Source organism: Salminus brasiliensis, chromosome 2 (genome assembly GCF_030463535.1).
Source record: "Salminus brasiliensis chromosome 2, fSalBra1.hap2, whole genome shotgun sequence".
In the NCBI taxonomy this organism is placed as follows: Eukaryota; Metazoa; Chordata; class Actinopteri; order Characiformes; family Bryconidae; genus Salminus; species Salminus brasiliensis.
The window spans coordinates 46,769,259-46,784,248 of NC_132879.1; the positions used below are offsets into that span (position 1 = coordinate 46,769,259).

The window sequence follows — 14,990 nt, forward strand, 5'->3', positions numbered from 1 at the left end:
CCTCCTGTCACTAAATGCTCTCACCTCTTAGTCGCCGTTTACTGTCTATAAAAATGAGTTTCCAAGCTTGACACAAAAATCAACAGCACGCCTCTCTGAAGGAGCTGAATATCTTCAGAAGAGCTCCAAACGCGCCGGGGCTTTTCATTTTCTTCATTTCACCGGTAAACGTTCTTCAATGTCTGTGCAAATGCTGTTAATTTTATGTGTAACTCGCGTCTTTACCGCTCCGGGCTCCAAACGCCCCCTTCATTTTGGCTGCCGCGCCTCTGTTGTGACTAAACGCAGCAAATGACACCAATTAACCAATCAACGCGTAATTGGTAACCGCGTGCCAATCGGCGGTCTCCTCGAGCATCGTGAACACGTGACACCGCCGTTGGAATGGGTGGCTGTCAATTCTGCCCAGTTACCACAGACCACACCCCTCGGACACGCCCATCCTCATTGACCATGGTGGAGGCTGTGGCGTGAGAGAACCGGGCTGGGAGGCGTGAACGCCGCTCGTTCCACACACACACACACACACACACACACACCCACCTTCACACACCCATACCCACAGTGAGGCAGCGCGTGCCGCACGAATTGCCCAGTACCTCGTGTGCTAAGACAGTTGTAACGTTAGTTGTGTTTATCCTTCTCGCCTCAGAACAGATGCTAACAGCCGAGCCGGCAGCCGCTACACTTTTCAAGTTTTGTTTAAAACGCGACGTTTAGCGCTAAAACAGCTCAGCACGTTGGGGTTTAATGCCAATTCACACCAGCCCGGACTCGACTTCTCCGTTGTCGCCGCTGGAGGCGAGCCTGAGGGGGGCCATGCCGGCTCAGTCTCATTAGGGAGGGAGGGCGGCAGATAGGTCGCTCGGTCGGTCGGTCGGTCGGTCGGTCGACTTGGTGGTGGAGCAGCTCGAGCTCGAGGGTTCAGTCAGAGAGCAGGCGGAGGAGAACCAGCATGGCGAACACTGCCAAGTTCAAAAAGGAGAAGGAGATCCTCACGGAGTATGAGAGCCAAGTGAAAGGTGAGGGAGCGAGGGAGGGGTGCTGTATAAGCTTCACACACACACATAGACACGTATATACACACCTGGCCACTACCTGGAGAGCCCGTGCTGGGCTCGTGCTCGAGGTCTTACCCATTCCTACTCATGCTGTTTTCAGTGTTAGACTACAACGTATATTACATTACACGTGTGTGTGTGTGTGTGTGTGTGTTCATAATGTTTTGAGCTTGTCTCGTGCCGTCTTTCTGCTGCCGCGCGCTCATCTCGTCTCTCGCCAGAAAAGCGCAGGGCGGCGCGAGGGAGGGTAGCGCGCGCTTCATCCGTAAAAGCGGGGACCCGCGCAGCGCGCGGAATCCATAGCAACCCCGTTTAACCTCCCCTCTGTCTGTAGGCAGGTGCGTGAATAGGTGCAGCACTAGGTGAATCCCAAATGGCTCACCACTCCCTGTACAGGACACTATAGAAGTCCTGGAAACGGGGGGGTTGTACACCTGAGAAGTGAACTGAAGGTTAAATAGTGTCAAATAGGGAGTGTTGTAAGCTTTGGCTGAATATAAATGACTTAATACTAGATCTGTAAGCATGATTGTTTGTTTATTTGATTAATTGCAGTGCACTATGTAGGGAATAGGGAGCTGTGGTATAGCTGGTATGCTTATCCAAGTGTCTGTCTGCCTCTCTGTCTGTGTCCAAATGAGTGTCTGTGTGGAAATGTGGATGTTGCTTGAGTGTGTACCTGGTACCTGTGTTACTGTTGTGGTAGTGTGTAGTGTGTGTGTGTGTGTTTTTTTTTCTTTTGTAAACGTGTATGTGTGTGCTTGTGTGTCAGTGAGTATCTTCGTGCGAGCACATGTGTGTGTGTGTGTGCAGGTTGACGCAGTACCCAGCCTGCCTGCCCTACGCTGAAAAGGCTGGTGCGCTCATAGTGGGACACACACACCTCTTTGCCATTGTAAGCAGATTCATTTCTCTTCATTGCGGTCACAGCGTGAAGTTTGCATGTTTACCGAGACGCGCATCTTTATTCATGCAGGGTGAATATGGAGGCTCATACCTGCTGTGTCAGCAGCTATTCATCGGCTCTGTCGCCTGAGCGAGCGAGTGAGGGTGGGCTCTGGCAGCTCTGGATCACAACTGTGTGGAACCTTAATGCCGTGTTTTTTACAGCGACCTCCCTCAGTATAGAGTGAGGTAGATGCACACCAGAAAAAATGTCCTGCTCCGAATGTCCATGTGTTTCAGCAGTAGTGCAGCCCCTGACACCTGTGTGTGTAGGGTGGGTGGTATGGTGATGGTGCTTGTCGGCATGTGCCTCTTTCACAAAACACTGGCAACAGGCATTTGCTGCACTGTATTCGTTTCCATGGATACCTGGCCACCAGCCAGGCTGTGTGTCTGTCTGTAGGGGACGGAGGGACTTCTGACAGTGCTGTGTATATGAATGTGTGTGTGTGTGTGTATGTCAGGGAGCACAGAGAGCCAGACAGGAGCAGGTTCAGGGAATCCTTCTGCTGCAGCAGCGGTAGTGCTGTTTAGTATGGAGCGCACGTAGCGGAGTGTGGGTGTGTGAGTGTGTGTGTGTGTGCCCCTGGTCGAGGCAGCGGTTTAAGTACGAGCAGGTCTGAGAGATGAGTGATTTATGGTCATAAGGGCAAGCTGTGCTATTTTCAGAAACCTCACACACTCTTACTCACACGCTGTAGGCACTTACTCAGTGAGCATTACACCACTGCCTGTGGCCCTGCGCTGTATACTCATTTATGGTGTGCTTGTCTGTGGGTACGTTTGTTAATTCTGTGCTTTCGCTATGTAAGTGGGCTGCTGTGCCGGTGACCTTTTCCTTTGTGCGTTCGTCTTCCACTGTCTGAAAGCGGATTTGTGTCTTTGTGTGGGGTGGAGGGGGTGAATCCTGCTGGGAGGCATGAGGTGTCTCCTTAAAGGGAGCTGTCTGTGTGTGGATTTCCCATAAGCTTCCCAGTCTGAAACGCATCAGAACACACACACACACACACACTGCCATTTGTTCAATGTTTTTGAGCCGGTCAGTGCCTGAACAGGAAATAGGTTTTACACTGGGAGGAGGTGGGGAGGAAAGTAAGGAGTATGACCTCGGCACCACCTGCACATACATATTGTTGCTGTCATGTCAAAACCTTCTAATGCTATTTTTTTTTGGAATGAAGATCAATGCATTTGTTGCAGAATCTACTGATCAGACAAGATCTGAGAAGCTGGAGGTGTGTGGTGCAGGACATAAACATGCTGGAGTGGATTGTTATTGTTGTAAAGCTAGGCCTGTGCCCAGCAAGCAAAACACTAATATTCTCCCATATAAATGTATTTGATATTTTGTTGCATGCAGAGTGAACGGATACTCTACATTTATACCACATTTACTGTCCCTAATGGATGAGATTGCGCCAGATATTATGCCTGTTCAAAAAACTAATCATATGACAGAGTTTACATTTTATGGCATACACAGACAACAGTGTCATGAAAGTGTCCTTTAAAACTGTCATTTAAAGGTCCACTTACTTTTTCTAGCCTGCACTGTGGATGTTTGCACAGTGTGCTAAATAAAAGACGAACAGTCCAACAGTTGAATTAAATTGTTTTTGTCTATAATAGGGACTTGGATAACAATCAGGTGATCATTTTATTAGTAATCAATGCAAAAATCCAGGCAATTCCAAAGGATTCACTTACTGTTTCTCGCAACTGTAAGACTAAACCGCTTCAGCTCTTGTACCTCAGGTGGCACATGCTAATTTAAAATGGCCTTAGGGGAAATGGCTTCATAGAAGAAGCTACACATGAAGCTAAAATTCTTGTTGTTGTTCTGAAGGCTTCCAGCTTCTTCTGTTTTTCCGTTTCACCTTAACTGAATTGGCATTTATGTCCTGGCACTTACACACTATTTAAGTTAACTACTGCATAATATAAAGTAGAACTTGATACATAAGCTAAGCAGTCTGAAACTGTGACTGTTTTTGTAGTAGTAGTAGTAGTGGTGGTGCTGGTGGTGGTGATGCTTCCCGTGATGTGCATGAAAACATCTCTGTGTGGAATAGAGAAAGTTTTGGAGTCAACTCGATTCTGAAGTGCTAGGAGTCTTCATATAGACTCACATTTATACCCTTCAGCATGATGGTGTGTATGCAAGCACTTACCTCCAAGGAGATTTACTGTAAACACACCTAAACAGATACTTTAGATTTATCCAGTCACATTTGTCTAATCCAGTGCCGTCCTGTTTGGCTGCGTTTGAATAATTGACTGAAGCTCTCGCTCCTGTCTGCTGTTCTTGATTTTGCCTGATCTGGTAGCTATGTGGATCAACATGCTAGTCAAAGCATGCCAATATTTAGTGCTGCTCTAAGCTAAAGGTCAGGGAAATGCAGGGAATGCAGACAGGAAATGAAGTGAAACCATGAAACTGATGAAGCAAAGGTGATAAAAGATTAAGGACTTAAGCCCTGTAAGCTCAGCATGTGAGTAGTAGTATCTGTTGCTTTTCGACACCTAATCACTGATGTGCCTATGGGCAGCAATAAATGTATTTATGTGAGAAGTTTAATATGAGCAATTTTACCACTGCTAGTTTTCACCCTCTGACTGTGAAGCAGTGACAGGGACAAACACAGTACTCATGCTGGAGCATCATGGGGTCAACTAAATGGTTTGGTGTCAAGACGCTGTCATTGCACATGTGGTGCTACTGAAAAAAATGGCAGAATGTCACCAACTCAGTGGAACAGTGTCATGTCTTTTCATGTTCATCTTGAATAGTCCTTCCAGTATCAACCTGGAGCTCAACTAAGACCAGAATCAGACAATGACACTCGAACCATGCTGTTTACATGATTATGGACAATTAAGCTACATTCACACAGCGGGTAGAAATGGCCCAAATCCAATCTTTTTTGTCATATGTGACCTAGATGTGTTACTTGTGTGGCAGTGTGAATGACAAAAACACATTCAATCTAACCTTTTCAGTGCCGATTTGAAACACTTGAGACACCCATCCGATAAGCGACTCAGTCTGAACAGCCTGTTTTTGTCCAAACTAAATTCGAAGGCACAGATCGTTAGCACTCTGAAATTTCTGTGGCCACAGGTGTGGCTGCAGTGTCCAAGGTAGTACTAGTTTTATATGTGGTAGCAATATCAGTAGTAGTTTTAGATGTTGTACCAGTGTAACTAGTAGTTGTAGATGTTATTGTTGTAGTAGTAGCTGTAGATGTAGTAGTAGTAGTAGTAGTAATATTTGTAGATGATGTAGTAGTTTTAGATGTAACATCAGTAGTAGTTGTAGCGGTAGTAGATTTAGATGTAGTAGCAGTATCAGTAGAAGTTGTAAGGGAGCAGTACTATGTATGTTAGATGTGGTAGCAGTAATAGTGGTAGTTTTAGATGTAGTAGCATTATCAGTAGTAATTGTAGAGGTGGTGGTAGTGGTTCAAGGTGTCACATCAGTAGTAGTGCTTGTAGAGGTGGTAGCGGTAGAAGCAGTTTTAGATGTAGTAACAGTATCAGTAATAATTGTTTTAGAAGAATTAGTAGTAGTAGTTATAGAGGTAGCAGTAGTGGCGGTTTTGGGTGTAAAAGCACTAATAGTAGTAGTTGTAGAGGAGGTGGTAGTAGTTTTAGATGTAGTAGTAATAGTAGAAGCAGGGGTGGTGCTGGGGTCGGTGAACATTTCAAGGCTTAAGTGCTATAATGGAAAATGCCGCAAAATGGCATAAAAGCTCCAGTGTGACAATCAAATCTCTTTCATGGCTGAGTCTATCTGGCCAAGCCCAGCCAATATCAGTCTGGAGCTCAACCAAGACCATGATCATGGACTATCAGTCTTAGTCTGACTAAACTATTGATGTGCATGTAAGCGTAGTTATTGGATGAGGATTTCATGTGGAATTAACCAATAGGAATGATCCAAATTTTCTGAGGACATTAAACAGGATTTTGATGTTAGGAGCCTTTTTCCTTGTTCGTTTCAGAGAGGTTATGTTATGACAGCGACAAATGTGTACATGCACACAATTGCTCAAACATGCTGATTCAGGAAGGGTCTGGATTAGAGACCAAAAATGCACACAAGCGTTGTGAGTGTGTGTGTGCGTGCGTGTGCATGCATGTGTCAGTGTGCTCTGGGTATTAATTATAAAGACACATTTTTGCCCTATCAGCTAGAAGCAGTCCAACAGTGTGAAGTGTATTCAGTAAAAGCGAGGACACATGGGAGCTACTCCCACCCTTATTCTGTCCAAGGAAAGTGAGAGAGAGTCTATGGGATTTGTGTGTGTGTGTGTGTGTGTGTGTGTGTGTGTGTGTGTGTGTGTGTGTGTGTGTTTTGTAGGCTTTTTGCCGAAGAGTGGGCATGAGAAACAGGCAGACAGAAACCAATGCGACAGTGTCTCAGTGCTCTGTTTTAGTGTGTTTGGTCGTAATGAGATTTGATGTTGGGTTGTAGTGCCAGCCTGAAAGCCTGTATTCTGGGGCGACATACGCAGTTATATACACACACAACATACATGATCACTCAAAGTAGCAACTTGCAGAGATGTACAGAACATAGAGACCTTATTTGTTAAATTCTGTTGGTCATTTAAGGATCCATGAACGCTGTTCGAGTTTAAAATCCTTTAAATACGTGATTAGTTCATAAATCAACCCCAAATATTAAATGATTCCAATACCTCATTACAGCTTATTAGCACTGCAAAGATGACATTGTAATTATTTTTTGTAATTATTTCTAAGCTGTACTGGATAGAGTTGCTGTCCTTTCTGTGTCCTCTCAACGCGGCGTGCAGTTAGCTAGCTGAGGAGATTGTAGCTGGTCGGCTGGGTTAGCCATAGCTTAGCAACTGCGTTCACTGGCTTCCCTGCGCAGTCACCTGGCACTCGGCAGGGTGCTTCCCTTCACAGGTACGTGCAGTGGCGCTTCCTACGGTTTTAACCTTTTTAGCCTCACTTCCTTATTTTCCAGAAGTAGACGCTGTGTTCAGCTTCTTAAAAAAAGCTTTTGTAAACATTTGTAGGGCTGCCACTAACAACTATTATAAGTCACTTTGTAAGTCGCTCTGGATAAGAGCGTCTGCTAATTGCCATAAATGTAAATGTAAATGTAACTATATTTTTATCAATTAATCGATCAATTATTTTGTTAATTAGTCAATTAAACAATTAATCTCAAGTTATATTAAGCATTTATAATTCTTTTGTTTTGACAAATTAAAAAAGCTTCACCACCAGTGGTTAATAAAGGCTGGTTTATACCTACTGCAGACACAGCACCAAAGAAATGTAAGGGCGCGTGCACTACTGTTCACAAATGTTAAGCAATGTGGTCAGCGTGGTGACTCGTGTGTTTTCTCTTCAGGTGTTCGTGCATTGTGCAAGAGCTGCTGTGGTACACCTTCGGAACTTTTCTCAGTGTACAAACAACCTTTTTGTGTCATGCTAATTTCAGGTTCTCTTACACTTTCGATGTCTTGAGTCTATGGAAACTGAAAAAACGTTAAACAGAGCCGACCAGGCTGGAGTCAGAAATGACTGACCTCATGGAGCAGTGACATAGTGGTAAAGAGGAAAAGTATTTGTTATGTGTACTGAAGTGTTTTTAGACCTAAAAAAGCTAAAGATTGAGCTGTATTTTCTTTTGAACGAGGGCACAGCAATGTTTGAGGTTCACATTATGTCACTTATGTTATTGCATGTACCAAACTCTCATTATTCATATTCAACTATGCCATGTTACAGTTTTCCATCCCTGGTCACCTTTAAAAGATGCTGCAATAGGCTTTCAGGGACAAATATACCATTATCTGTCTGGATCTACATACAGAGCCTTTCATTCAGGTGGGTGTTTCTACAGGCCAGAATTCTACTGGAAGTATATCCGTGTATTCAGTATATCAGTGTATTCAAGTCCTGTTGATGAAATTGAAGGTACTGTCCATAATCATTTACTAGGTGCTACAGATGCATCAGAAAGAGATTAGGTTGGAATGGAGTGTTTTTTACATCTGTGGTCACTTTTCTATTTTCTGCAGACTTCTGCAACCCTAATCCACACACAAAGCTGTAGCTGGCTTTAAATTTGAATGCTCTCAGGCGCCGGAATGTAATTGCTGCACCATTTAAGGTGACATGGAAAATTCTAAAAAGAAGCCAACTATAGCTGTGTAATCTGCCCCACCTGATCCATCTAATTACTGCAATGAGAAGTGCTATGTTGCCTGAATGAGGTGTTAGATCTGGGCTTGGAGGTGAAACCTGCAAGGATGCAAAACTTCAGAATGACGGCTGTTCGCTTTAAAGTGTTCACCACGCTGCATTAAAGTGAACAATACCATCATACAGTTGGCCAAGGAATGTGTTTTTGAAGATTCTGACCAGAGCAACAGCTTTTTTTAGATGCAGCCCAGCACTCAGTGGGACAGCGGCGCACTGATAAGACGGACATTCATTTACTGGGAACACCGCACGACTAGCCGCGTTAGATAACTGAGTACTGAGAGGTGGACAAGGAACAGACATGGCAGGCAAATCGGTGTGTATGTTTGCGTTTGTCTGATGAGACAGAAAGCAACCTACCATTTAGTCTCTGAAAATCACTGTGATCTTGGGCTTGTCCGTCTGTAGCGCTTGTCAGCGCTTGTCAGCGATGTGTGTTCTTTATTTTGTTGCTTGTGAATAAACAAGCTCTAAATTGCAGCTCGTCCACCTTCATTCAGTTAAAATATTCCCAAAAAAGTCTAAGCATCAGTCCCCTCCAGAGAAGTGGCTCTTTAGATTGGTCTGCATGTATTAAGTGAGCCCTGCAAAGACCCATTAATCAAGAATAAATATTGATCTGCTAATCTATTTATGTGCAGTGTGGCCTGCAGGGGATTGGACTGCGTATAACCACTGTTCTTGGAATGACAGTGGGACAGCTGGATACTGATGCATAGAAGCCTGTGCAGCTTAAGCTGGACTGTAGGCTAGCCCTGCGTTTTTGAGCTCAGCTGGACACTGTTTTGCTCATTATGCTTGTTTTTTAAAAGCTCCCAATCATTGGGCCGATCCACACTGCTGCAGTGAGTGCAGTTTTAAGGATCAGCCTTGATTTGCAGGTAAAAGCATGGCCTGGATATATCTTACTACCGGAGATGAGTCAAGCTGGTTAAGGATAGAATAGCCATTTCTAGTAGCAAGTACTCTGAGTATCAGCTTATTCACTCACATCATTTGCCTGCGAAGATCTTGCAGTTAACAGAAATGTGTGTAATGTGTTTCTGGGGCTTCTTTAGGTTATCTTCTGTCTGGGTTCGGTCTGTCAGTTTTGCTGTTTACCAATCCAAGTAATGCCTGGCTTACACTTCAGGCTTTTGTATGTCTTAGCTGATCTCAGAATTGCACAAGACCCCACACATAACAACAGATTCCACCAAAGAGTTATCACAGCTCCCACACAACAAGATTTACCCAGAATAAAACACCACACACTTTCCGATGCTCACAGGAGTTCTGACTAGCAGATATCTCTCTCAGAACCTGAGATCTCACATCATTTCTCGTGAAGTTCCTAAATGATACAATAAAACAAACTGGCGGCAGATGATGGCAAGACACAGATTGCTGTGCTACACTTTAAAAAGAGACAATCTAAAAAATGACTTCAGGTGGTAACAAGTGGGCTTGGTTTCTTCTAAAGCCTTAGTCGGGCTAGATTAGCTTTGCTTTTGGAGGTAGAATAATGATTTTAATGAATGATTCGCACAGGATAAGAAAAATCTTGGTTTAAATGATGAGCGATGAAATTAGGCCATCAATTAATGCATCATAACGCTAAATAAATCCTTGTAACAGTTCAGTACTTTTTATCTGAGCATCGGAAACTAAAGTCTGACTAGAGTGAGAATCGTGGATCCTTTGGAAAATCTTTGGAAAATGTTATGAACCCGCCTCTCTGTGGAAAATGAATTCCGTCCAAATAGGGCTGCAGTATTTGTTTTTAGTTTAGTAGTTAGTTTTGTTGGTATGCAGTGGTCAGCACCTGGCCAAAGTGGTCCAAAAAAAGTTGGACTGTGAGCAGATCAGCGAGGTAATAAAAGGATTATACACACCCCCACACTACAGGATAGTCTGGGAAGATAATTGTTTAAGACCAATTGTTTAAGACCAGAGAAGATAATTGTTTAAGACCAGGCAGCCTTTTACGATTCTCAGGAGGGGCAAATCAGCCTGGAAAGCGGTCTGATTATCCTGTAGTGTGGCCCAGACATTAGGGTCCCTTTGGAGACATTTAAAGAGAAGAAAACAGTACAACAAGCTCATCACAGCAAGCTGACATTCATATAACCGATAGTACTGGAGAGTCATGAGCTCACTAATGTTATTAATGCTAACCTCACTGTGATACAGTGAGAATATCATGATACTGAATCGATCAGTCATGCTCAGCACTACCTCAAAAAGTGAGCAGCTGTAAAAAGAAGCGGCGGCACCTATCTATAAAGCTCACAGTAAATGGTGCCAGGTTCAGTACCATGAGGTTGTGCCAGATCCTGTTATTTTCCTGAAGCTGAAGATGCACAGTGCTAGCAGGTAACTGATCCATTACCAGCAGAAAATGATAGATCAGACATCAAGTTAATAAATGCGTACCAATCCTGTTACAAATCCAGCCTGAAATAACACATGCAAACGCTGTGTAACATCATGGAGGTAGTAGAGTGTTTGAGTAGTTTGATAGTGGTATGAAATTATTAGATGCTTACCTTTAGCGAAGTGTACTAATAATAATGGCTCATTTTAAAGCTTAGTAGTTTTATAGTTTTATTAAAAGAATTGTAGGATTCTTCTGTGTGGAATTATAAGACAATTCTCATGGTTTCAGTTAAAAATGTGGTATTGTCATTTCTAGTAACAGTGCATTAAAACAGTGCAAATAATGTGACAGTGGGCATCGTACAAATGTGGGGAAAATGCATCCTGTTTATGTTTAATGCCGTTGCATTGTTTGAACATTAAAGTTAATGCAAGCAAACATCACAAATCAACACCCCCCCCAGCTCTAATCTCATTAGTAGTATTAGTATTATGCAACATTATACATTATGCAACAGTATGTGTACAGACGTCATTTAGGTTTTGTTTAAAGTTTTAAGTATCGTATCATAAAACCAGTATCCTAGATCAGATCGAGTCCCACACTGAGTATATCATTACATCCCTACTTGCCAGGTACAGAAAGTAGTGAGGACACAACAGCAAAGTATGTTGATTTAAAGTGTACGAATGCTTTTTTTTGTGTGTGGTTAGCGGTGCTTATTAGCTCTGTTGTGTTCTGATGGTCACTGTACGGGGTTGAGTCATGTGCTCTGGAGATAGGTGTCTGGTTAGTGGTGTTGAAGTGTTTAGTCTTAATTGAGTCTCATCCACGAGGCATGTTAGTGTTACACATTCTACAAATACTGGAGTTTGAGTCAACACTGGGTTTAAGCCAGCCATGTGCAAGCTTCGTAGTTCCACACAGCAGTTGAACCCCCAGTGTCTTGTGACCTGTGATCCTGAACTCGTCTATGTGATTTGATCGTCTCTCAGGATCAGCTAATTACAGAAATATCAGCCAATCACCGATTGCATATTTTGGCTGAAAATTGGCAGATACTAATACATAGCCGATTGATTTTTTTTTCATCTCTAGTTATTGGCTTGAAAATATTGCTCTAGATTGTGTCTGCTTCATATGGTGTTGAACTGGTACACTAATATATATATATTGGAGTAGTGGTGGATCACAAAACTCACGAATCAGTTTTTGAATTTTTCAGTTTTTCAGATCAGCACAGAAAGAAAAAAGGGAGACAAATGTGAGATAGTAATGTTAGCTTCCATTAAAAGTATTCCGTTCATGTGACGGACAGACTCCGTCTGTATTTTTTACTGCAGCCTTTGCGTCCAGATGTAAAAGTAACAAGTAAGTGGCAGTAAAACTGTTCCATACTGTTTTGAATAAACTTCGTCGATTAGGCCGAAGCATTGTATGCACGAGGCTGCTTTGAAGCAAGTTCCTTCCATTCCTGGTGCCGAGATAGAGAGAGAAAGAAAGAGTTTTTGAAGCGGTTGCTGATTAGAAACAGTCACCCCGAGATCTGTGGTGTGAAAGAGAGCTGGAAGCAAGACTAACAACTGAGTCAAACCCGCAGACTTTAAAGAGGCTCCTGTCTCTCTTCTTTTCATTCTTCCTTCCTTCCTTTCTGTCGTTTTGAGTCTCTCTGTCTAACTTAATGAGCAGAATGTGATTTCCTGCAGTAACAGCATTTGTGTGATGAGCAGCAGTCTGTCTTGTACATACGTACACACACACACACACACACACACACACACACACACACAGCTACCCACACTCACACACTGTAAAATGAGTGCATTGAGCAGAACCACTTTGACGTATGATAATGATTCTTGAGACATGGGCAGAGATGCCAAAATCCAGTGAGAATTTTAGATGGCGAGCAAAAGAGTGAGAGCATAGTGGGGAGCGTTGGATGAAGTGAGAGATGGAGAGGATAAAGGGAAGAGAGCTTATGAAGAATGGGAAGGGTGCACAGAGTGTAAATAAATAAGAAGAAAATGAAATTGATAAATTGATAAGAAAAAATAATAGTATGTGTGTGTAAAAGTTCAGGATGGAGGGTGGTGCACTATCGCATTAGAGAGCACCTTTGCTTATTTATATGCTGATGCTTATCGTGTGCGTGTCTGTGTGTGTGTGTGTGTGTGTGTGTGTGTGTGTGTGTGTGTGTGTGTGTGTGTGTGCTTGTGTGTTTGTTTTGAGGTTCCATGCAGTTGTGGTTTGGAGTCTGGTCCTGTGTGTGTGTGTGAGCGAGATTGTGTGGATTGTTAGCAATGCCGTACAGCATGCCTACACTCACTCTCTCAGGTTGAGGAGCAGATGCCTTGTTGCCATGGTGACAGTCTGGGTCGGGCTCGTGCTCACGCCTCTGGGAAACAGACAAGCTTACACGGGTCACAAGTTCAAAGGTCAAATATGAGCAACTTGACAGTGACTCCAAAAAAAAAGAGCAAGTTTGATCTGTGTCAAGAAGTGAAAATGTTTCACAGACTCTTCAGAAGCGAGTGTGTTAATGTGCTTGCTTTCTAACCTGCCTCATATTTATACATTTCTCTTTCCATTACTTCTACACTATATAGACAAAAGTATTGGGACACCTGCTCATTCATTGTTTCTTCCAAATTCAAGGGTATTAAGTTTATCCTGCTTTTGTTGGAGTAACTGTCTCAACTGTCCACGGAAGGCTTTCTGCTAGATTTTGGAGTGCAAGAGTGTTAGTGAGGTCAGAATGTGGGTTGATCACCACCTCACTTCGAACACTTCGAACTCCCAAACTCGTCCTTAAAGTATTGGTTGGAGCACCAAGCAACCTTCCAGAGAACACAGTTCCACTACTCCACAGCTCAATGCTGGGGGTCTTTATACCGCTCTAGCCCATATCTTTCATTAGGAATGGTGCCAATAGGTGTTTATCTGCTTTAGAGAGTCCTATTCTATTGGCAATACTTCAAGGAAAGTCTTTATGGCCAAATATGAACACAAAGGATGAAGCGTACAGTGATTCTGACTCCACACAGATGCCAGTAGATTTTCTCTGGAGCAATGCCATCATGAAGATGCTTGGTGCTTCCTAAACCACATGTCTATATTTCTTATTTTTTTATATGTTGCAAGCTGGGTTGGAGAGTTGGCAAGGGCCTGGAGAGGGACCTGGGGTTGTGGGTTTACTCCTCCAGTCACTGTCTGTAAGAGTTTTGGTGTATTCTCCCATGTCCATGTTGATTTTCCTCTGGCTACTCCCTGGCTGTGCAAAATTGACATTTGGGGGGGTGTGTGTGTGTGTGGTACTCTGTGATTGACTGGCGCCCTGTTGAGAGTGTATTCCTACCTTGTGCGCAGTCCTTTTAGGAAAGCTCCAGACCAACTGCGATGCCTGACAATGATCAAGATAAAGCAGATAGTTGTTGTTTTGTGGGTTTTTTGTTTATGGCTTTTATTTATTTATTTATTTATTGTTTATGGTCATTAACACCAAAATCCAGATCTATAAGAACCCAGTTTAACATGTAATCCAGAGAGTAGCATGTTCAGGATGGGTAGTAGTGGTAATGAAAAACATAATAGTAGTGAAATTCTACCACTTAACATGCTTCTCAATGGTGCCATAATGCATATGCTCAGTAGTTTAAATTGTTCTCTGTTGCAGATATAGAAGTCATGTGGAGAAAAAACACCCAGATGCAGCTTTACACACCCATTAACAACTCATTGTAAATTTCTTACTGTAAAATACCTCAATTTACAGTGAGACACCATGGCAGCTCACACAATCACATGTCTAGCCACAATGGTAGCATGATCACAGCTTTGTTTTTATCCTTGTAACAGGAACATCAGCAATATCATTTTATTGAATTATTCCTGCTAACACAAGCCTACCCAGTAGTGCTACTATCGGGGTGGTCCGCTGAATGGCCTCATCCGGAATGCTGCTAAACCTGGGTTAGCTTTTAGTAGGGGTGGGAATCACTAGGCATCTCACGATTCGATTCAGTGATGGTAACACAATTACGCCTTGACAACACGTGCTGGGAGGCCAGGTTCAGCATGTGGGCATAGCATATCACATGTAGGAATTTACCCAGGTCATGTTTTCAAAATATTTTAGTTAGCTTTTAATGCAATGGGTGCAGAGGTCAGTTTCCTCGCTTATCCATCTTGTGTCTCTGTTATGTGCACGCGAGAGTGTCCAAATGCTTTCACACTTCCACCCTTCCGTCAACATTCACATTATCCATTAATGTTTAGAAAATAGTTTTTGCTGCTCGTGAATCGATTCAGAATCGTCCACATCTGCATCCAGATGCATCTAAGAATCAATACTGCTACTGCTACTTGCTAGTGGCCTC

The 14,990-nt window shown here is 43.1% G+C and overlaps 1 protein-coding gene across 3 annotated transcripts in view; it reads left to right on the forward strand.

The window, feature by feature from the left end:
- Window positions 1-459: 459 nt before the first annotated feature.
- Window positions 460-14,990, forward strand: part of srgap1b (SLIT-ROBO Rho GTPase activating protein 1b) — a 43,435-nt gene continuing 28,904 nt past the window's right edge. For 2 of the 3 annotated variants that reach the window (XM_072672953.1, XM_072672954.1), the window contains exon 1: window positions 460-1,022. In XM_072672953.1, the coding sequence (XP_072529054.1) occupies window positions 956-1,022 (67 nt within the window). In that variant the 5' untranslated portion in view covers window positions 460-955. Of the gene's footprint in view, window positions 1,023-1,886; window positions 1,957-14,990 lie in introns of those variants that run through there. The other variant, XM_072672955.1, reaches the window with a different exon arrangement.